This window comes from Xenopus laevis, chromosome 3S (genome assembly GCF_017654675.1).
Source record: "Xenopus laevis strain J_2021 chromosome 3S, Xenopus_laevis_v10.1, whole genome shotgun sequence".
NCBI classification, from domain to species: Eukaryota; Metazoa; Chordata; class Amphibia; order Anura; family Pipidae; genus Xenopus; species Xenopus laevis.
This window is the reverse complement of record NC_054376.1, coordinates 27,043,365-27,065,984: the sequence shown is the minus strand read 5'-3', so window position 1 is coordinate 27,065,984 and position 22,620 is coordinate 27,043,365. Positions and strand designations below refer to the sequence as shown.

Sequence of the window (22,620 nt, the reverse complement as noted above, 5' to 3'; positions counted from 1 at the left end):
CAGTCGGCTTCCGCTTCCGTTTTCAAACCAGCGCGTCTTTTGTTGAGGGAATGGTTTTGCCAGTAACAAATATGGCACCCTGGGGCGGGCTGAAATCCACGAGCGCCGTAAGTTTCAGCATCTCGTAACCATGGATACAGTTTGATTGCCGCACTGTGGGTTACAAACAAGCCCTGGCTTCTGCTCTCTGTGTGCTTTAGCTTAGATGGACAGCTGTAATCTGTCTGTAGGTGGAAGCAGTACTAACCATTCGCCCACCTCTAGTACTGATTCTATAGTTGCTATGGGTATTTTTCCCCTACTGCACACATTACTAACACCATGTCTGGAATAGTGAGATGAGGTGATGCTACTTTTTATTACTCAGCTTTCCATTCAATTACCTCTCCTAATTATATTGCAGTTTATTATTCAAATCAATGCATGGTTGCTAGAGAGTAATTTCAATTACCTCTCCTAATTATATTGCAGTTTATTATTCAAATCAATGCATGGTTGCTAGAGTCATTTGGAGCCTAGCAACCAGATTGGGTTTCCTGTTCATGTTGTGCCTACACATACAACAACTGACTTGCAGCTGGGTGACCGCATACTTGGGTTGCCACCTGTCTGGTTTTGACCAAGACAGCCTGGTTTTTTGAAGGGCTGCCTGCCTGGTTTTCCAAATTAGGAAAACCGGGCAGGATTCCCTATCATTGACGTGGCGATCAGGGCCAGATTTACATAGCGGGTGCCCCTAGGCCTTGCTGTTGTTCGTCGCCCCAGTCCCCTTCCTTTTATTCACTCACATTTTCATCATCAGGACCAAGCAATGGGGATCTGCGTACAGGAAATTAAAAGAATTATCGTATCTCCTGTGCATCCCCAGTATTTCTGAACCAATGTGGGTCTGGTTGGGCAAAATGGCACACCTTAAAATCCTGCCACCCTAGGCCCAGGCCTTGGTTGCCTTTCCACAAATGCGGGCCTGGTGGCGATTGCCAATTGCCATGTAATAGCCCAACCCCTGATGTCATGACCCGTCCCCACAGCATCACAGTCCGCCCCACATCCATTGCATCATGAGGCCAAAAGGTGGCATTCTTGGCGACAGGTAGGGTTGCCACCTCTCCGGATTTCACCAGGACAGCCAGAAATGAGAAGGTGATAAGCCAATCGTGACATCACTGGCCCCGCCCCCAGCATCGCTGCCCTGCCTCTGACATCACCCATCCCGCCCCTGCCTGTTTTCCGGCACCAGAAAAGGTGGCAACCCTAGCGCCAGGCTCATCAGTGAATGTGGTGCCTTTTGTGCCCACAGTGAATCTGAAACCCAGCACCTCATCTTTACCAATGATGCTTCTTTCCCAGGCACCAGTTATATTACACTAGAAACTTTGGGGGGTGAAATGCTGGATTGTTCTTTAAAAGAGGGGGTCTATTTGAGGACTATTGTTTCATCTAGAGCTTGCATTGATAAACACACACTTAAAAGTTTTAACCACCTCTTTTCAAAGAGGAACTGAAACACTTTTCTGAATATACAAATGTTAAATACTTCTGTGCAATTGGTCCGTTTTTAAATCGGGGACAAAATTTTTCAGGGACTTTCTCAATAGCAGGGACTGACCGTTGGTAATGTTAGCGCTATAAATGACATCCTTCTCTTCACAATTTTATTCTTTTAATTTTGGTGGAAAGGGCTAATGTTACCACCCCTGTAGTTACAACAGTTATATAATTTGATTTGGGCAGGTATTTGAAAGTACACAGAGTCCTAAACAGCCCCCGCCAGCCCAATAAAAAGTGACTGCCCGTGGCATCTGCTGTAGCAGCCCCTCTGGCATTTGCCTGTCTGGGACTGTTTTTCAAGAGACCTATTCTGGCATAGGAGGCCATGTTTTATGTGCTTAGTCCAGAAAAATTCTCCAAAAACACTAGCCAAATTCACCCTGAAGTATTATTTTGGCCCCAAAGTAGGGTTGCCACCTTTGCTGATGGCTAAACCCAAATGCGGGCAAATAACATTGGGGGTGGGGCAGTGATGTAGGAACAGGCATGATGACATCAGAGGTGGGCACAATGGTGTTGGTGGAGTTATGACACCAGGGCAAGGTTATTGCATCACTCAGATGCAACTGGCTGGATTTCTATCCAGTTTTGAATGTTTTAAAGCAGGGGTCCCCAACCACCGGGCTGCGGACAGTCCTGAACTGGGCCGCCGAGCCTCGCCCACAATTAACAACAGCTTGCCAAATTGGATGCTGGCGCCCCTGAATTGGATGCGCAGTTGCCGTTGGCCCCCCACCCTCTCCCGACCCTCCTGTCCTTGCAAACATTTTTTCCTTTACACTGGTCCCTGGGCCAAAAATGGTTGGGCACCACGGTTTTAAAGTGTCGATGCCCAGTTCAAAACCCCTATCTCTATCTATATTCTGCTTGATGAGCCCAAGCCCAATCCTTTAATTACATGTATGAGATCTTTTATACAGAAATCAGTTATTCAGAAAGCTCTGAAATACAACAATGCTAATTTAGAAAAAAATATTCTTATTTTTGCTTGATTTGCTTTTTTTTGTATCTGTAATAATAAGAAAGGGGAGTATCTTAGTATTGAAATGTTTTTCATGTACAGTATTGACCAGATTATTGTTCGGGTTTCATAAGGTTGAAAACTGAACAGAAAGTTCAGACCCGAACAGGCCTTACAAAAACCGAACTGTTCGGGTCAAAACCGAACAGGTGGCAACCCTACCCAAAAGTGTTGCGTTTAATAATACAGAGTCAGTGAATATGCACAGCATTTAGTATAATTGGTGCAAGAAATAACCCATCTGTTGTCCACCTGTAAAAGAGCAGATGGAAAGTAAGGCACCTACAGTATATAGTTAAAGCCTTATTATAGGTGTAGTTTTGTACTAGCATGCCAGGCCTAGGGTAACCAATTGGTATATTTGAAAATACAGATATTTGTTATAGGCAACATTTAGCATTTTGTTGCTTGTGTTACTCAAACTCTCAAGGGCCCCAACAACATGCGTGCCTTCCTCTGGATCAACTAGCAGTTAGGCAGGTTAACTTACTATGTTACTGTTCTGAATGAAATCTCCATGGGTTTTTTGCCAGGATTCCAGGAAAAAAGCTGCTGAGTGCTGTTGTGGCTCAAATACAGGCTGCTAATCTGAGCATTTTTGTTGTCTAACTTTTTTTACTTGCAGCATATATAATTCTGATTTATATACCCACCCTTCTCTGACATCATTGGACACAAGTATAAACAAGCGCAAGTGGGGCTTTGATGCCTCAGGGCCCACCTCACCCCCCTTGGCATCCCTGCGGGCAGGCACACTCCAGGCTGTTTTGCCGCCTGAGGCAACGTTTGAAATGCCGCCCGTCGTGCTTACCTTAAAATCGCCGATGAGGGTCCCGGGGGTGCATCGCTAGAGCAGAGAGCGGAATTGCTCCGGTTAAAAAACGGAAATTCGGCTCTTAAAGTTACAAGGAGCAGCTTTTTGCCGCCCCTTGTAACTTCTGGGGAGATGCCGCTGAGGCAAGGTACTCACCTTGCCTCATGGCAGAAACGCCCCTGCCTGCGGGCGCGCACGGTGGGGGGGACCAGAGAGGAAGTTCAGAAGCCACAGTAGGCTTTGTGCAGGGAGCCCAGTCCGACCCTGACTGCCACCCCCTGTGACCCTTGACAAATGTTCGAGGGTCTCACAGGATTTGGCCTGACCTGTGCATCACTAGAGCAAGTATCCTTTATGAATAGAACTGTGCTTGCAGTAATTATGAATCCGTTTTAGTATGGCACAGTTTAGGGTGTATTTCTAAATGCTAAATTGCCATTTAAGGGGAACTATCGGTAAAATGAAAATGTAACATAAGATTCAGCATAATGAAATAATAAACTTTCTAAATACAATCAATTGAATATTCGGCATCATTTCTGAAATAATCAAGTTTATGTTCACTTCACCCTTTAGTGAAACTGTCCTTAAGTGTCTCAGTGGACTGCTGATTTGTTCTTATGGTGCTCACAAGTACAGTAATTAGAATGTGACTTTACTTTCTACAGCTGAGTTTGGTCCATTCTTCCAGCAGACTTTAGATTGCTCCAGTGTTACTCTGATCTTCTGTTTGCAATCATTCTCTAGCTGAGAGATCAACTTTCTCAGAAAATTAAATTTTTTAACAAATTGTTACAAATTGATTGTTGTCAAATCTTTGAGTTGTGGGGGGGGGGAGTTGTTAGATTAGCTCCACACATATTGTTTTTATAGGGATGCAAAATATTTAAGTGAAACGGTTAAGCGGTTGTCCACATTTAAATAAATTTTTAGTATGATGTAGACATTCTGAGACAATTTTTTTTTTACTATTTGTAGCATTTAAGTTATTTAGCATTTATTCAACAGCTCTCCAGTTTGCAGTTTCAGCAATCTGGTTGCTAGAGTCCAAATGACCCTAGCCAGGGCCGAGCCAAGGGGTAGGCAGAGTAGGCACATGCCTAGGTCGCAAAGCTGGGGGGCACCAGGTAGTACCTCCTCTGTCGCCTACCCCCAGTCCAGTCCCCTCTGTGCCTGACTCTTTTTACTTCTCTTTGTGCTCCTGCGCATTCGCGCGAACGCAGGCTTGCGTCAATTTACAAATGCGCACGTTCGCGATGATTCACGCATGCGCAGGAGCAAAAAAAGAAATAAAACAGTCTTTCCTGTGCACGCGAACGCCACCTTGCACAGGAGCACTAAGCCGCCACCGCATCCACCGGCTTGCCTTGGGCTCCTGTGCGGCGCAGCCCTGACCCTAGCAACCATGCATTGATTTGAATAAGAGACTGGAATATGAATAGGAAAGGGTCTGTATAGAAATATGAGTAATGCAAAGTAGCAATAACAATACATTTGTAGTCTTACATAGCATTTGTTTTTTTCAGATGGGGTCAGTGATCCCCATTTAAAATCTGGAAAAAGTCAGAAGAAGGCATCAATAGAATTAACACTATAAGTGACTACATTTTGTATTATCTTGAAAATAAAACCTCCCAATGATTATATAAAATATCTAACAAATAAACCATTCACTATTACTTTAGAATCACAGGTGCCCAAGTTACTTAGAGATCTGTACATGTGTTTGATATCAGCGTGGATAACCCTTCCTAGACCTACACTGCAAGGGGCCACCTGAGAGACTCACGTGTAATGAATGCTCTACTGGGGGGGGTGCAGGGAGTTGGGTGCCTTTGTGTAAAAGGCAATGTTTTCTACAAATGTACACCTTGAATAAGCTCTTGTAAGCAATAGTTGAGTACACTCGGACACTATTCAGTAGGTCATTTGCTCCTATCCTTTGCTATTGGACAGCCTGGAGCTGTTGTTCACTCCAGATTTCTTTAAAGGAAAACTATACCCCCAAAATGAATGCTTAAGCAACAGATCATATATCAAATTAAGTGTAATATTAAAGAATCTTACCAAACTGGTATAAATATTTAAGTTAATATTGCCCTTTTACATCTCTTGCCTTGAACCACCATTTCGTGATGGTCTGTGTGCTGCCTCAGAGATCACCTGACCAGAAATACTACAACTCTAACTGTAACAGGAAGAAGTGTTGAAGCAAAAGACAGAGCTCTGTCTGTTAATTGGCTCATGTAACCTAACATGTATGGTTTGTGCACACCGTGAATTGTATGATCCCAGGGGGCGGCCCTTATTTTTTAAAATGGCAATTTTCTATTCATGATTACCCAATGGCACATATTACTAAAAAAGTCTATTATTATGGAAATGGTTTACTGTATGTACATGAAGCAGGGTTTTACACATGAGCTGTTTTATGCAATATCGTTTTATAGAGCTACATTTTTCAGGGGGTATAGTTATCCTTTAAGTGGGCTTTATTAATATATGCAAATGAATAGGAGGCTAATGTCATTATTAGGGCTGCACAATGGATGTGGTTCCTTTCCAACAATCAATTCCCAGGGCTGCCACACTTATGCCATATATGAATGGAAGATTGAAGTAGTGGTGTTGGTGCTTCAAGGAGAAGGAAATTCAGTATTTGCTTGAGGGTGCCAAAAGTTAGGCACCCCCAAGTGATTGTATTTATTTACCTGAGACCCCGGGCCGGTGCTCATATCAGGAGAAAACTGCACCAGTCTTCCAGTGAGCACCACAGATCGATCAGTTTCCTTCTTCTTCTTTCTTCTCGCAGGTGTGCATGAGTAGTAGTGCAAAAAGCCGAACTTTTTTTTGTTCTACTGCGCATGTGACTGCCCTTGGAATTTTGAAGAAGAAAGCCTTTCTCTCGGTGGTGCTCGCTAGAAGAACCCCCGGACCAGTGCAGTTTTATCTTGAAAGGAGCACCGGCCTGGGGTTTCAGGAAAGCAAATAACTTGGCGCCCCCATGTAAATATGCCTTTCCCTCTCCTTTCAGCTGGCAGAAAATACAACTAGGGCTCATTTATAAACACTGGGCAAATCTGTTCCTGGGCAGTAACCCATAGCTCAGTGATTAACACTTTTCAGCCAGATGCAGGTAAAACAATGAAAGCAAACATCTGATTGGTTGCCATGGGTTATTGCCCAGGTGCATATTTAAATAAGCCCCACTGTATGCCATAGCCCAAACACTACTAGAATAGCCACTTACCAGTGTAATAACTGTGCATAATGGAGAACTCAGTGTGAAGCAGAGGCAGCAATTAGCATGGGGATGAGGGAGAAGGTAGGATTACTGGAGATTTGTATCACCGGAAAGATGTGACTGGTTTACAAACACTGCTTTTTGCACGCAAGAAATAGGAAAACAGTGCAGATTGTGGGTTTACAGGGAAGGACTTTTCAATAGGCAAGAATATATAAATAATGTTTTTTCTTAACCACAGAATGACAAGATACAAGAGCTATGATGGACAATGACATATCACAGGTTCTACTTTACATCTCTTATGGAAAATGCACACGAGCCAAAGTCGTGGCTTTCAAAAGGTAAACACATTATAACAGTGACTCTCATTTAAAATATTCACAAGCATTGATCAGCGTCCATTTATTTTGACTTCAGTGCACTAGATGTTTCCAATGCTTAGCTCAGACAGGCATGATGCTTGCTATGTGAACACAGGTGAGCCTCCTGCCTGCCAGAGCTCAGCATCACCCTCGAGCAATAAACAGAAGGGATAAATGCAGAGAGTAAATGTTGTCCTTGAATCTATCCAGAAACTAGGGAGTTATATGGTAACACAGGTAAGCATTGCATGGTCCAGTATCCCATAGCAATTAACACATTTTTTTACTTTTGTTATAAACCTGTATGTGAGAGGGGAAGGGTTTTTTTCCATACCCATAGAGCAGAACATTAATGCTAATTGTTCACTGTAAAATTTATCCATTAGAGGCTATTGTTCTTCCTCATTGAAGTAGTTGTAAGAGACCAGAGTGAAAATCCCCAGAAGCCATAGTGGTGCCGTTGGGCCTCTGATTGGTTTGATTGTTGCGTTTAAATGAATTGATGAGGTGGGAGGGTGAGTCCTTGGAGGACCATATTCTTGCTCCAAGGCCACATTCTGCCTCTGGATGAAAGTCTCTGGATATTTCAGTGGAATAAGTGGAATACAATTTCAGTTTAGCATGCTTTATTTTTTGCAAGCTGAGGAAAGGAAAATGCTAATTGGCTACTTATGGGCAGAAACAAAATTGATTTTATATATTCCTTCCAATCCCATAGCTTCAGCGTGAAGGGTATATGTTGTGTCAAGAACAAGCTTTTGCCAGAATGTGCCTTGAAAAGCTGTCATACTAATCACTAAAGCTTTCCCCAAAACCCTTGCCAGCACCAGCCATCAGTGAACAACAAATCATACCAAAAAACACTTTTTGGGTTGAGATCCCATGCAACAGTTTTCAGCTTATACTTGGACACATTTTCATTAATTATTCCTTTACCTAAAATGGAAGCTTCAGTTACATGCAAAGGTAGCATCACTTGCCTTTTGTACCTGGAATTAACGGGGAAGTAAAGTCGAAAATAGAATAAGGCGAGAAATGCTGTATTTTGTATACTAAACATAAACATGAACTTACTGCACCACAAGCCTAATCAAACAAATGATTTATGCTTTCAAAGTTGGCCACAGGGGGTCACCATCTTGTAACTTTGTTAAACATCTTTGCAAGACTAAGACTGTGCACATGCTCAGTGTGGTCTGGGCTTCTTAGGGATCGTCATAAATGATCGAAACAGCACAGGTCAAATAATACAGCAAGACTGATTAATAATCAGAATAGGCATTCTGCACTGGGTCCTGTGTTGCCATGTAATCTAATGTGGATTTAATAGTTTTTGTATTGTTTAATACAAACTTTCTCCAACTCTGCAGAACCAGTGACTGCAGCAAAATAATCTTTCAAATAGAATTCCAGTTTATCTGATTAAATCTGGCTCCATGATCTTTGTCCCTGCAGCTGGAGTTGGAAACAGTAAATGAGTTGTAAAGCCAAAATAAAATCCAATACAAATCTCTACACAGTCACCGACTGCTCTACATGGAAATAAACAAAGCTGCTTGAGTTCTGCATGGCTGGGAAGTAAGGCGGGGGCTCCCCCTGCTGTTCATAAGTATAATTGTTTCCCTACTCAGCAGTTAGGGACCGTCTGACAATTCCTATCCACAGCAGTAAATGAAGGGAGAATTTCACTGCATACAGTCAGGTTTCTTATAAAAACGGTACACATTTTTTAATTAAAGTATATTGGAAATAGGTTTCTTTTTTTTTGCCTTTATATGCCCTTTAATTTTTTTTTTTTTTACTCAAAGGCACAACTAAAACAATCTTTTTTTTTGAGGTTTAGTTTATAACAATGTGGCTGCCTCCACCATATAGATCATTTATGTCTCTCCACGTGTGTGATACATAACCGGTAAAATATAACAGGACAATAAGAGTCGGCTCTGAAGCACTGGAATAATGAGAAGGATACTGACATCATATCCAAAATGTATTCATCACAAGAAAAATACTATAGAATTTTTATTTTTCTTCCTTTTCTTTACTTTTTTTTGCATACGGCTTATTGATAATAAAGAGGATATATTCGGAGTGATAGGCAGCCTTTTTATAATGGTAAATCAGTACAATCACCAACTGTCTGTAATAGAGTAATAATAATACCACATGGAAGATGCTGAACCTCTATCAAAGAGAGTGACTCCAAATAATGGTAACCTGCTGAGACCAGCCGAGTCACTCTGTACCTCTGTGCCTTTCTGGCTTGGCCTCACTCCTGCTCATCTTATAGCAATAGCAGATGTAGATAGCAAAGGCCCCCGAATGGAACTAGTCAAATATTTAAGAAATGTGACTTTTCAATTTCACTGACAGGGGCTCACAGGATACTGCTCTCGTCCCTTATGCCAGGGCTCAGTCTGGTGTTTTCAGTAACAGAGAATGGAGGTGTCTCCAAGCTGATAGTCCTTCGCCGGTACTGGGAGACACAAATCCCACTCCCAGGAGGACTGTTGATAGCAGAATTGGGGCCCTGTGGAGGATAGGCAGATACAGGCCAGAACCCAGCCCAACGACGAAAGAGAAATTGGCAGCACCTTCCAGAAGAGGAATAAAGGCATTATGTGATTATTATCATTAACAAGACATATTGCTCAGAAGGGTGTATATATAAAACGTACAAATGTGATACAGTGATAACATGGCTATCTATTTATAGGTATAGGACCTGTTATCCACAATGCTCTAATATCCCGTATCCCCTGGATATGGGATATTATACCTTAAGTCTGTTAAAACTAATTTAAAAATGAATTAAACCAAATAGAATTGTGTTGCCACTTATATAGATTATTTATAGGCATGGGCGAATTAAACCTGTTTCGTTTCGCCAAAAATTTGCTGCCGGCGAAATGTCGCAGACGCCCATTAAAGTCTATGGGCGTCCAAAAAAATTTTGTTTTTTGACGAACGCCACCATACAAGTCTATGGGTGTCATTTTTTCGGTGAAACGAGGAGAAAAAATTCACCCATCCCTAATTATTTATATAAGGTACTGTTTTTTTATTACAGGGAAAAAGGAAATACTTAAAAATGTTAAATATTTGATTAAAATGGAGTGTGAGATGGCCATCCCATAATTTGGAGCTTTCAGAATAGCTTTCTGGATAACAGATGCCACATTACATTACCCCTTGCATGCATTTCTAATTAGCAATTCATTTAGATGCATGATGCATGGCTGCACATAAATCAATTCAGTCGGCATCATGCAACTAAATGTAATTTCTAATTAGCCATGCAGGCTGTTGTGTTCAGTTTTAAAGGGGTGAAGTAGCAACCCTAAATCTGATACAGCCTGCAATCATTTAATTAAAGGAATACTGTCATGGGAAAACATGTTAATTGTGCCCCCAGTCATGTTACTTGTGCTCTGCTAAACTTCACTCTCTCTTTAGTGCCGCACTGGAAGTTAGAGTGATATCACCCCTCTCCCCCCCCCAGCAGCCCATCAGCAGAACAATGGGAAGGTAACCAGAGAGCATCTCCCTAACACAAGATAACAGCTGCCTGGTAGATCTAAGAACAGCACTCAATAGTAAAATCCAGGTCCCACTGAGACACATTCAGTTACATTGAGTAGAAGAAACAATAGCCTGCCAGAAAGCAGTTCCGTCCTGAAGTGCTGGCTCTTTCGCAAAGCACATGATTGGTCAGAAGGACATGAGATGGTGCCTACACGCCAATATTACAACAACAAAAAAATACACTTGTGTTAGGAATTAAATTTTACATGGTAGAGTGAAATATTTGCAGTGTAAACAGTGTAATTTAGAAATAGAAACGACACCATAAAAATCATAAAATAATCCCTTTAACGAAGCATTATAGTTTTCATTGAAATCCCATTATATTTACTCAAAACAGCTGCTTACGTCCTACCTTGGCTCAGGATATAAGACACCTGCTTGCATCAGAGCATGCAGAGTGATTTGTCTAAACTGGAAAACTGGGCAGCAAACTGGAAAATGAGGTTCAATGTTGATAAATGCAGGTTATGCACTTTGGCAAAAATAACATAAATACAAGTTATACACTAAATGGCAGTGTGTTGGGAGTTTCCTTAAATGAGAAGGATCTAGGGGTTTTTGTAGATAACAAGTTGTCTAATTCTGGGCAGTGTCATTCTGTGGCTACTAAAGCAAATAAAGTTCTGTCTTGCATAAAAAAGGGCATTAACTCAAGGGATGAAAACATAATTATTAGGGATGCACCGAATCCAGGATTCGGTTCGGGATTCGGCCAGGATTCGGCCTTTTTCAGCAGGATTCGGATTCGGCCGAATCCTTCTGCCTGGCCGAACCGAACCCTAATTTGCATATGCAAATTAGGGGCTGGAGGGAAATCACGTGACTTTTTGTCAGAAAACAAGGAAGTAAAAAATGTTTTCCCCTTCCCACCCCTAATTTGCATATGCAAATTAGGGTTCGGATTCGGTTCGGTATTCGGCCGAATCTTTCACAAAGGATTCGGTGGTTCGGCCGAAACCAAAATAGTGGATTCGGTGCATCCCTAATAATTATGCCTCTTTATAGGTCCCTGGTAAGGCCTCATCTGGAGTATGCAGTGCAGTTTTGGACTCCAGTCCTTAAGAGGGATATAAATGAGCTGGAGAGAGTGCAGAGACTAAGTGCAACTAAATTGGTTAGAGGGATGGAAGACTTAAATTATGAGGGGAGACTGTCAAGGTTGGGGTTGTTTTCTCTGGAAAAAAGGCGCTTGCGAGGGGACATGATTACACTTTACAAGTACATTAGAGGACATTATAGACAAATAGCAGGGGACCTTTTTACCCATAAAGTGGATCACCGTACCAGAGGCCACCCCTTTAGACTAGAAGAAAAGAACTTTCATTTGAAGCAACGTAGGGGGTTCTTCACAGTCAGGACAGTGAGGTTGTGGAATGCACTGCCGGGTGATGTTGTGATGCTGATTCAGTTAATGCCTTTAAGAATGACTTGGATGATTTTTTGGACAAACATAATATCAAAGGCTATTGTGATACTAAATTCTATAGTTAGTATAGGTATGGGTATATAGAATTTAAAAAAAAAAAAATTTGGGAGGGGTGTGTGTATGGATGCTGGGTTTTCATTTGGAGAGGTTGAACTTGATGGACTTTGTCTTTTTTCAACCCAATTTAACTATGTAACTATGTAACTATCCCTCCCCTCCTGTACCACAACAAACACAGCATTTCCTCTGCAGAAGATTTCCATTTTGTTTTATCCAATACCGAACCATAAACGCCACTTGATTAGAGCTATTTCGCAGCTTATTTTGCATCCTTTTCCTACCGGATATACGTTTTTAAACCAGTTGATTAGATTTATTATTTGCAGTAGAACATTCCGAGCAGAATCATCTTAGAGGCGTCAAGCTGCGACTCAGAACATGGTTTAAACTGTCTGGAAAGACAGAAACCAGTGTACCAGTGCCTTATGTGAAGTAACAACACCTCAATACATGCCAGAATTTCATCATGGGAGATGTACCTACCAAAGCTATTTGAGGAATGTTGCAACCTAAGGGTAAGGACACGAGGAGATTCGGGGAGATTTTGTCTCCTGGCGACTAATCGCCTTGTCTTTTAAGCGACTATCTCCCCGAACTGCCTCTGCGTTTTTCCCCACAGGCTACAATGAAAAGTCGCCTGTGCTAATGCTGAAGTTTTAAATAAGTAATTTTTTGAGAACAAAAGACTTTAAAATCCTCTTTTGCTGTTTTACCTACTGCAGCATACCAAGCTACAAGGGGAGGTTTAGTGGTTAACTCCCCTAAACCTGTCCAACCCTAGGCTGCCGTCTCTCCCAGTGTCACCAGTTCACCAGGCAATGAAAGAAAGTGCAGTATTCTTGACAGGTCTTCTGTGCCACTACAGGTGTCCTTGTCAGTGATGTGACAGTATGAAGAACCAAGGTGACATCAACAGTCAAATGTTTTCAAGCAGGATTAAATTATACTATATATACTTATTTTCCTTCATGCCCCAGCTGACAGTACCATAATGACCATCTGGATCGGCTGTCCCAGAAAAAGCTAAAGTCCTTTCCAGTCTCATTTTGACAAGAGATCAGAGACAGGCCTCTCCTGCTGAGGAGTTTAAGTCAGATTACCTGCCAGCATGCCATAAAGGATCTTAATGTGGCAAAGCATCATTTATCGGGCTGGATTCCCTCATAGATTCTCATAGGTTCTATCAAGTATTTTGGAGACCTTCATGAAACAGAATCCCAATTGAAAATAGAACATCCCTCAAAGTACTTCTTCTAAAAGAATAAATAATATATAATAAATCATATAAAAATAATGCCAATATTTATTGCTTGGACACATTTTTCCAGACAGAGGTTTTCTAAGGCTTCTACTTGATTGCAAGCCACCAGGTGGAACAAAAATTCAACTTTAAATTTAACTCAAATTAATGCAGTACATTTTCTAAATCTGGTGCTCTCTTAATTATATGAGTTGGATGCCTCAAGTTTCTAAAGTCTTCAAACACAGTTCTTACATAGTTGGTCACAATATAGCCCCCCAGATACTGGTTGTAAAGCAACCTCTTTTGAAGATCATGGTAAAGATTTGTCCTGTTGACTGTGGAAGTAAATATGGAACAATTTAGGGGGTGGTCTTCATGGCTGTCTAGGCTTTCCGATAAATATGCTGAATATTCAAGCCTGCCAGACTGCACAAAACAACTATAGTGAGCAGCAGCTTCTTTGATGGAGGCAGCTTTGGTTCTTAAGTATTTCCTTATGTTTGCGTAACTCTAAATCCTGTGAAAACATTTCCCCCCCCATTTTTTGCCTTTGTTGTTCTCAGTGGTTTTACGGGTTGAATATGAGTTGCACATTAGGTCCCCATTCCTTGTTAGGGGAAAGAAATTAGCTGATATCTCAGCTTCTTATCTGTATATGTCTCACATTATGTTGATAGGTATCATACCTCTGATAAAGAATATAATTCTGTGTATGCAGATTTCCCCAGGAGCCACCCTGACTTGGATGAATTCTGTTCAAGCTAGCCTTGTCCACTCTGGTCATTGAGGGCAGAACCACCTGCTTGGCTATAAGAGCAGTTCTTTATTTTTCTGTGCCATGGGGTGATATCTCCATGCTCTTCTACTCTTTGTAAGTTCAGAATTCATTGAGCTCATGTCAAATAAACCTAAAGTTTCTGAATTTCCCCAGAAACCAAATGCTAGTGCCCTAGATGGAGGGAAGGCAGAAAGCAGCATCGGAGGAAGAGTAGTTGCAGAGAGAAGAGTTAGTCTAGTAAAATTCTCTTCCAAAATTCTGACCTACAAGGTATTAGATCTCCACTGTACCTGCACTCACATGTTACTACCCACCCAATACTTCAATTGTGCAAGGTATTGAGGGTACCAAAATGCTGTAGGATACAGGTATAGTGAAGTAAGAAGGAGCTGCACACTCTCCAATCTGCACTAAACTTTTTGAGTCTGTTCAACTTAAGGTGGCCATACACAGCCCAACGTTAGCTGCCTTTTGGTTACTCGTAATAGAGGTGGCAGCTTATTGGCCAGTGTTATCAGGATTGACGTCCCATCAGGCAAGGACTGCACTGGGCAGTTGCTATTGTCTTCTTTCAGTGGGTCTGCATAGGCTTATTTTATGTTCCAATAGTTTTGGCCCTCAAGCTCACCAAAGCCAAAAAGTGAATATGTACATGTATGGACATCTTTACCTAATGATCCCTGTGTCATCTTATTCCTGGCCATGAGAAAGCATGCAAATGCAGCTTATGGCACACTTTCTTAGCTATCAGAAGTTCATTCAGGGCTATTTGCTTTATTGTGATGTATGTCAAATGCTTGCTTGACAATAATATGATGTGGCATGTTAAAGTTCTTGTTATATTTTTTCATGGCAGTGCTTTTCCCACGAGTGCAATTAAAAACAATAATATCATATGACAATCAGTCTGCGAAACCTTCACAGATTTACTGTATATGTTAACAAGTTAATACTGCAGTGAAATGCGATTTTCAGCAGCAAAAAGTCCTATACCTGCTATTGTTTCTAAATGGATTGATCGCTCCCCTACGCAGAGGGCCTGGGGCAGGAGTACTTGGGCCACTGGTTCACTTTGGTGAGTCTTTGACTTGAATTGGACACATTTGTGCTTATATTTGTGTTTCGGTTTGTTACTATTCAGCTTGTGGAGCAGAGGCATCCATTGCTGGGCCTAGAAAACCAGTTTTTAGTTCTGTTCAGTATGGCACAGAGGGCCTCAAATGCTATACCTCTATATGGCCCTTCTAGCAAATAATTGTTTCTGATGGAGTATGGGGTCGTATATGAAATACGTACTCACCGTGCGTGCGGCAGCCTCTCCCGGAAGCCCTCAGTACAGCAGATAACAAGTAGGGGGCTGACACAGCTGTGTGCATATCCCAGGCATATTGCTGCCTGGTTGAGGTAGAAGGCAGAGTTGGAGGGTGGCCCAGTGGAGATGAGATTGAGCAGCTGCACAACATGGAATGGGGCCCAGCACAAAAGAAAGGCGGCCACAATGGCCAGTGCCATGCGGGTTACCCGGCGACTGCGCTGAGATGGAGCCCGCTGGACTCTCTTCATAACTCGGGAAAGGTGGTGCAGAGTGAGGGAATACAGCACCACTATAACTGACAATGGAAGGAGAAATGTCAGTAGGCTGTGCACCAATGTGTACCAGTACAAGGACGGTGGAGCTCCAGGAAGGTCCAACACACACAGGGCAACACCCTCACCCCATCGCACCCCAGAGTATAGGAGAGCCGGTGTACTGAGGAGGAGGGAGCAAACCCATACACAGCCAGTCACCAGCCACGTGCATCGCACACTCCGACGCGGACCCATAGTAGCCGAATGCACAACCGCCACATATCTGTTGGGAGACAGGATTGAAGGAAAGATTGAAAGGAAAATCAAATGCAACATAACGATGTACACTGGAGATCTGTCTCCTACAGTAGTTCACCTTCAAGTTAACTTTTAATATGTAATAGAATTCTGAGTAACTTTTCAATTGGCCTTCATTTTTTTCTTTATTATATATTATACTGTATATATTTTTGTATGATTTGCCTTCTTCTCACTCTTTCCAGTTTTCAAATGGCCCCATCTAGAAAACAAATGCTCTGTAAAGCTACACATTTATTGCCATTGCTACGTTTTGTTACTCGTCTTTCTGTTTAGGCCTCTCCTATTCATATTCCAGTCTCTTATTCAAATCAATGCATGGTTGTTAGAATGATATTGACCCTTGCAACCAAATTGCTGAAATTGCAAACTGGAGGACTGCTAAATAACTTATCATGAAAGTCAATTGCAAATTATCTCATAGTATCACTCTATACACCATACTAAAATTAATCTAAAGGTGATTAAACTGAAAAACAAATGGAAACAGAGCACGCTTGTTCCTGTATACAGTATATATGGCATTTTTTGAGCTAGCTTTATATCCAGGATATCAGAAGTTTTCATCCCAGATCTACACCGACTGATCCTTAAGCAGGGCTTTTAGGTGTATCTTGGGTAGTAAATACTCATTTTCCCCAAGTCCCCAAAATGGTTTTCATGCTGACATTGCTCTGAGACTTATTATGGAGGCCAGGCTCACAGATTGAAGACCACTGCTTTAGATCTTGTTGAAGCGCAACTCGCAGCATCCCTCTGACAGCCAAAATGAGTAGTGTAAAATAATCTAGAGCAGTAATTCTCAACTTGTGGCTTATGAGCAACATGTTGCTCACCAATCCCTTGGATGTTGCTCCCAGTGGCATCAAAACAGGTGCTTATTTTTGAATTCCAGGCTTGGAGGCAAGGTATAGATTTAAAAACAACGTGTACTGCCAAACAGAGTCTCCTGTAGGCTGCCAGTCCATCTAGGGGCTACCAAATAGCCAATTATATCCCATATCTGGCACCCTCAGGAACTGTTTGCATGCTTGTGTTGCTCTCTCGCTCTGGTACATTAAAATTTGGATTACAGGTGGAAAAAGTTTGGGGGTCCCTGATCTAGGGTGATGCAGGTTGCCTATCCCTGGTCTTACTGATTCTTACTTTAATCTGCAGGGGAACATGATTTCATTAGACAAGGAGGATATCAAATCTAAAAGGGTTGTGCACAGCTTTTCTTTTGCCTGGAACTCAGGTCAAACAAACATCAGCCCGTGCTTAGGTTATAACCTCACATTGCCAGATTGTGGTACTGATGTTGCAACCTAAGCACAGGCTGGTGTTTGTTTGACCTGAGTTTCAATTAAATGTGCCCAGTATTAATACCTTTATGCTTGACAAAGGGGTACAACCGTGAAACGTTGCACAACTGCAAATAAACACACATGGGTTCGTCCCTGCTTTGAGTGCCAGGGAATCTTTTGGAGTTACACATAAATCAGTTCAGTCTGCACATGCATTCAAATGAATTGCTAATTAGCCATGCAGGCTGTGGATTTCATATGTGTTCAGTTTTAAAGGGGTGAGGTGGCAACCCTAGTTGGCATGTATATCTAAGGCACCATGTAGATACCCCACACAAAGGCAGGTGTATTCCTTTATGAGTCTATCTGCAAAACACATTAATGGGGTAAATTTATCAAAGAGTGAAGTTCCGCCACTAGAGTGAAATTCCGCAGCTCTCCATTCATTTCTATGGGATTTTGAAAGGCGTATTTATCAATGGGTGAAAGTGAAAGTTCACCCTTTGATAAATACGCCTATAAAAATCCCATAGAAATGAATGGAGAGTGGCAGAATTTCACTCTAGTGGCGGAACTTCACTATTAACTTCACTCTTTGATAAATATACCCCATTGACTGATCATAGGTTGCTATGGGTTACTGCATCCAGGCAAACTTTGTCTATGTCAATGCATTACCCTCTATCTCTTTATTTCTTTAATATATAATTATATCTGTGTGAATGGCTCCATTTACTGCAGCTCTCTTCTAAACCCTCTCGACATGTAATGGTCATTTCACGCTGCATTGTGCTTGTAGTGATGATATCTATTAACACCATAAATATTTGCTCTTCTCTGTTATAATAACACCCTGCCACTTTGTGCCTGTTTCTAGGGTTACTAAAAGGGTCTCTGTCTTTGTGTCAGTACCTTGTATTAAGTTGTTTTTTGTTGTTGCTTTTCACATAAAGGGCAACTCCTCCTCCTTGATCTTACCCTGTCTTTACTAAATAGCATGTAACCTAATATAGCAATATCCTACTCTTGATTTACACTGTATGCACAATGACTCAGTATCTGCAATACCCAAATTAGCAATTGCCACCATTGTATTCAGTTCTTTCATGCCGTTTCTCCACTGCCGAGAACTCTCTTTGAAAAGTATGTGTCACCTTTATAAAGAATGTATTCACAACAATCAAGACAGTTTAGTTTATAGGGATACGTTGTACAGGATGAGTTGTGGTGTTAAGGGGTTCAGGCTACTAACACACAAACAAAGTTTGTTAATAGCAAGTTATATTATCTCCCACAATTCCTGTTATTTGCCCAGCCCTGGTTGGCATGCAAGATGGTGCCGGAGGTAACAACTTTCTGAAGCTGCCGGTTGGCAAGCAAAGTTGTTGGTAGGTTCTTGGTGTTGCTTTCTTGGTGATAGAAAGGCAGACAGGCGTAGATTCGCCAGGACAACACTAATTCACTAAAATCCAAAACTGCTTCCAGAGCGCCGAACCCTTGCAAAGTTGCGCCATGCGAAGAGAAGTTGGCTAATTTGCATACAGCGGAAAGTTAAAGTTCAATGGACGTATATGTTGCAGCAAATATATTAAACTACACAAGCCTGGGAAACCTTAATAACATGAACTAGAGTTTTTATATTGCCCTACACATGAGCCCAGTGTATAGTTTATGTGCCATATGTAGGGGGGAAGTCGGTTACCTCAATTTACCTGGCGAATTTTCGCCAGCGTTAGTCAATTCGTCCTTTAGTAAATTTGCCCCATAGTCTTTTCACTTATTTCTCCCCTTTTATAACTATGCCCTACATATATAATGTGTTCATATGGAGTAATTTCTTCTTTTGTGCTGCTGCTTCCCATTTAAAGGGTATGAATAATTCTGCATAAACCTAGTTCCCTGCACTAAAATAGTCACTTGCCATTGGCACTCTTGATGTAGGCAATTTTCAAACAGTCTATATGTTTTATTTTGTGTGTTTTTTTTTTTTTTTGCCGCTCTGCAGTTCAAAATGCTGTCTTGTTGCTAGGGCTCCAGTTATTCTAGCAACCAGGCACTTGCTTGGAAGTCTGAAAATAAATAGGAGAAGGCCTCTATGGAAATATATAAAATGTAACAATAAAAAATACAGCCTCACAAGTAATGCATTTTTGGTTGCCACGACAGCCAATTAGCTTTTGAAATTCCAAGATGCAGAATAAGAATTTAAAAAAACAACAAAAATGAATAAAGACCAGTTGCAAAGTTGAGTGGTTCAAAATATTAAAAAGTTACATTAAAGGTTAACTTCCCCTTCCTTCCACTCTCAGAAGAGTTAAATGCGGACCCCGGTACCACATGTGGAACTAGATATTTACCTGTCCACGCAGAGAGCTGTGATGATTCCCACTCCTGTGATCTGGTTGTTGAGGTCCAGAGCAGTGACAGCACGGCACAAGAGATCTCCAAACACCCACCCTCTGTCATGGAGGAGCTGGTGAATAAGTAGGGGCATGCCAAGCAAAGACAACAGGTCGGCCAGTGCCAGATTCACCACATACAGGTCAGATACCAAAGTGTGCCTGCAGCTAAGCAGCACGGCCAAGACCAGCCCGTTACACAGGACCCCACAGCCACAGATCACCCCATACACCACCCCCCAGCCTGGACCCCTAAGCGACAGTGAGGCTGAAGAGGGTGGCAAAGTTGTGGGCATCCAAGGGAGGGAGGGAGTCATGCTGGCAGCAGCTGATTAGTAAATAGCTAGGAAATTAATATACTGCCTTCCCGCATAGCTTTTAGATTACAGGCTGTAATAAGTGGGCTGCTTTTGTCCTGAAAATTTATTCTCTGTATTTCAATTTTGCTTGCTTCAGAATGCTTGAATCATTAGAAGATTAAAGATATATACATGCAAAGTGACCCCCTCATTCTTCCTGCAACTCCCGTCTGCTTTATTCAACCCTTTCCTATTGCCTCCCTTCTTTGCCTCTATCTTTCCCTTCTGTTGCTCAGTTCCCTATATACAGTCCCTCTACCTTTCCTTTTCTATTCTTCACATTCTGCCTGTTCTTTTATCTCTCTCACTCTTTCTATCCTCTTCCTCCCCATCCGTCAATTCAAATCCCTCCAATCGTTTAGGAACTGCAGCCTCTCCACTTGCCCTCCAGTCCTTGGGGAAATGCAGTTTCCACTTCCTTCCAGTTGTTTAGAAACTACAGCCTTCACTTGCTAGCCAGTCGTTTAGGAAGTGCAGCTTCCCCCTGCCCTTCAGTAGTTTGGGAACTGCAGCTTCCGCTCGTCCGCCACTCATTTATCAACTGCAGTCTCTACATGCAGCCATCCGAGACCTGCTGCATACAAAGGAAAGTGTTAAAAAATATGCTTATCTCTGGCACCGGCCACATTGCAAAAGTGCTAGCCTTACATGGAGCTCGATGCAGGCATGGAGGTATATACTATACCCAAAGGAGTGTACAGGTATACATATATGAATTTGACATGACAGATATATATACACTGTACAATGGCATGCTTGCACATATAACAATAGCTATGATCAGAATATTCATCTATATACATAGTAAAGCCTGTCATACTCTTCCAGATAGGGGATCTGCACAGGCATCTGTACTACAGTAGACATGTATATCACTCCTCCTGCACTAAGAGGACTTAGAGACACACACACACACACACACACACATATATATATATACGGACACATTGCATTAATTGATGCAAATACTGCAGGGAGTAGGGCATTATTCCAACTACCGGCACTGCACAGCATTGCTCCATTGACTGCATTAACACTGCATAATGGAACACTTTGATTTGGCACAGTTCTTTGCCGCTTTGCACACCATAGGATACAGGGCACCGAATCATTCAACAGTTTTCATGCAATTTCTAGAGTGACCTGCTGCCTAAACCCAGACACACACTCGCATGTGGCAGTGCATACATACATACAGTCGCACACAGGCAGGGTCTGTTCCAGCGGCTTACCTCCTGCAGCACTGTGTGTGTGTGTGTGTGTGCGAATGCCAGTGTGTTTGCTGCTCCCTCTCACACTAAATGCGACTTGTTGATTGGAAGCCAGTGAGATTAAAGACAGAAGATTGAGAGGGGGAAAAGGGGGAATAGGAGGAGAGGCAGGCAAAGGGAGATGATAGGTATGATATACTCCTAATTCCCGGCTATTCTCCACGTCTACATCCTCGCTCTCTTAGTAAATCCATCATCTCTTCCCTTCTCTCTCTCTCTCCATCTCTAGAAGCAATGGGAAACAGGCAATCGGTGAAATATTTAACATCCCACTGCTGGATATTGCTCACCGTCATTCACAGACCTCCCAGCACTATTACCAAAGGGCAGCTCAAAAGAGCACAAATGCAGATGAATGAAGCTCTTATTTGAAGAGAGGTGAAGACAATGTACAGGCGCTCTGGTGAATAGAATGCATGGGGGCTATTCACTGGCATTCCTGCCCATGCATTGCTTAATCAGAATTATTCATAGATCCCTCACAGAAGTTTCATAGCTGGGCTCTCTGTATAGAAATGTGAAATAAAATGCAGTCTGTAGGGCATAGATTACATCATATGTATGCACTGAGAAACATTATTTGGGGGTTTAAGCAGTTTCTCCCCCCACCCATCTTCTCTTATTTCCTTTCTGTTGTTCTTTGTATTACAGTGGATATGTTTGCTTGCAAATAACTAAATAAAGTGTATGCAGTTTCCAATTTCCTTGCTTTCTCCTTTTCTTCTCACATTGCATAGTTTCTTTCTTTTTTGTCAATCTTTGCTTTCCTATATTACTCCACTTACTCTCTATACGAATTACTAGGCCATCATTTCCTTTTATAGATCCCCTAATTGACTCTCTTTCCCTTCTTCTACTGTCACAATATACCCTCGGATATGCCTGAACTGGCATTGTGTGCCATCTTGTACTGCTACCATTTGTCCCTCATAGTTTCCCTAACTATCCCATCCTTTGTCACCATTTCTTCTCCCAGATGCCCTAAGTGGCTCTCTTGTGGGGGATATTCTGATGTCATCATTTTCCATCATGGATCCCCTGAGTCTCTATCCTCTCTTCTTTTCTACCATTTGCTTTAATGGACCTCCTGACTCTCTAGCCTCTCATCTTTTCCAGCATTTGCTTTCATGGATCTCCTGACTTTCTATCCTCTCTTCTTTTCTTTCATGGATCCCTTGAGTCTCTATCCTCTCTTCTTCTCTACCGTTTGCTTTCTTGGTTCCCCTGAGTCTCTATCCTCTCTTATTTTCTACCGTTTGCTTTAATGGATCTCCCAAGTCTCTATCCTGTCTTCTTTTCTACCATCTGCTTTCATTGATCTCCTGACT

At 42.0% G+C, this 22,620-nt stretch overlaps 1 protein-coding gene and 1 long non-coding RNA gene across 3 annotated transcripts; one reads left to right on the top strand and one right to left on the bottom strand.

Moving 5' to 3' along the window:
- Nucleotides 1-18: 18 nt before the first annotated feature.
- LOC121402130 lies at nt 19-21,994 on the top strand. 2 transcript variants are annotated; one of them, XR_005966591.1, is made up of 3 exons: nt 19-107; nt 6,872-6,974; nt 21,522-21,994. It is a non-coding gene; the product is annotated as an uncharacterized LOC121402130 (long non-coding RNA). The 2 variants fall into 2 exon arrangements; XR_005966590.1 differs by lacking the exon at nt 19-107 and having other exon boundaries at nt 6,223-6,974.
- On the bottom strand, nt 9,081-21,522 carry LOC108712738 (melanin-concentrating hormone receptor 1). Its single transcript, XM_018255124.2, has 4 exons — nt 21,254-21,522; nt 19,621-20,595; nt 15,391-15,942; nt 9,081-9,589 (listed from the first exon to the last, which is right to left on the bottom strand). The coding sequence occupies exons 2-4, from the start codon at nt 19,977-19,979 to the stop codon at nt 9,373-9,375; spliced, it is 1,128 nt and encodes a 375-aa protein (XP_018110613.1). The 5' UTR covers nt 19,980-20,595; nt 21,254-21,522; the 3' UTR covers nt 9,081-9,372.
- Nucleotides 21,995-22,620: the final 626 nt, after the last annotated feature.

What these genes read in the sequence shown, in the direction of transcription:
- LOC108712738 (XM_018255124.2), bottom strand. Translation starts at nt 19,979, where the DNA reads ATGACTCCCTCCCTCCCTTGGATGCCCACAACTTTGCCACCCTCTTCA. An exon ending in ACAGCTCTCTGCGTGGACAG is followed by an intron (nt 15,943 to 19,620) that starts GTAAATATCTAG and finishes GTCTCCCAACAG; the next exon opens with ATATGTGGCGGTTGTGCATT. An exon ending in GAGAGGCTGCCGCACGCACG is followed by an intron (nt 9,590 to 15,390) that starts GTGAGTACGTAT and finishes CTCTTCTGGAAG; the next exon opens with GTGCTGCCAATTTCTCTTTC.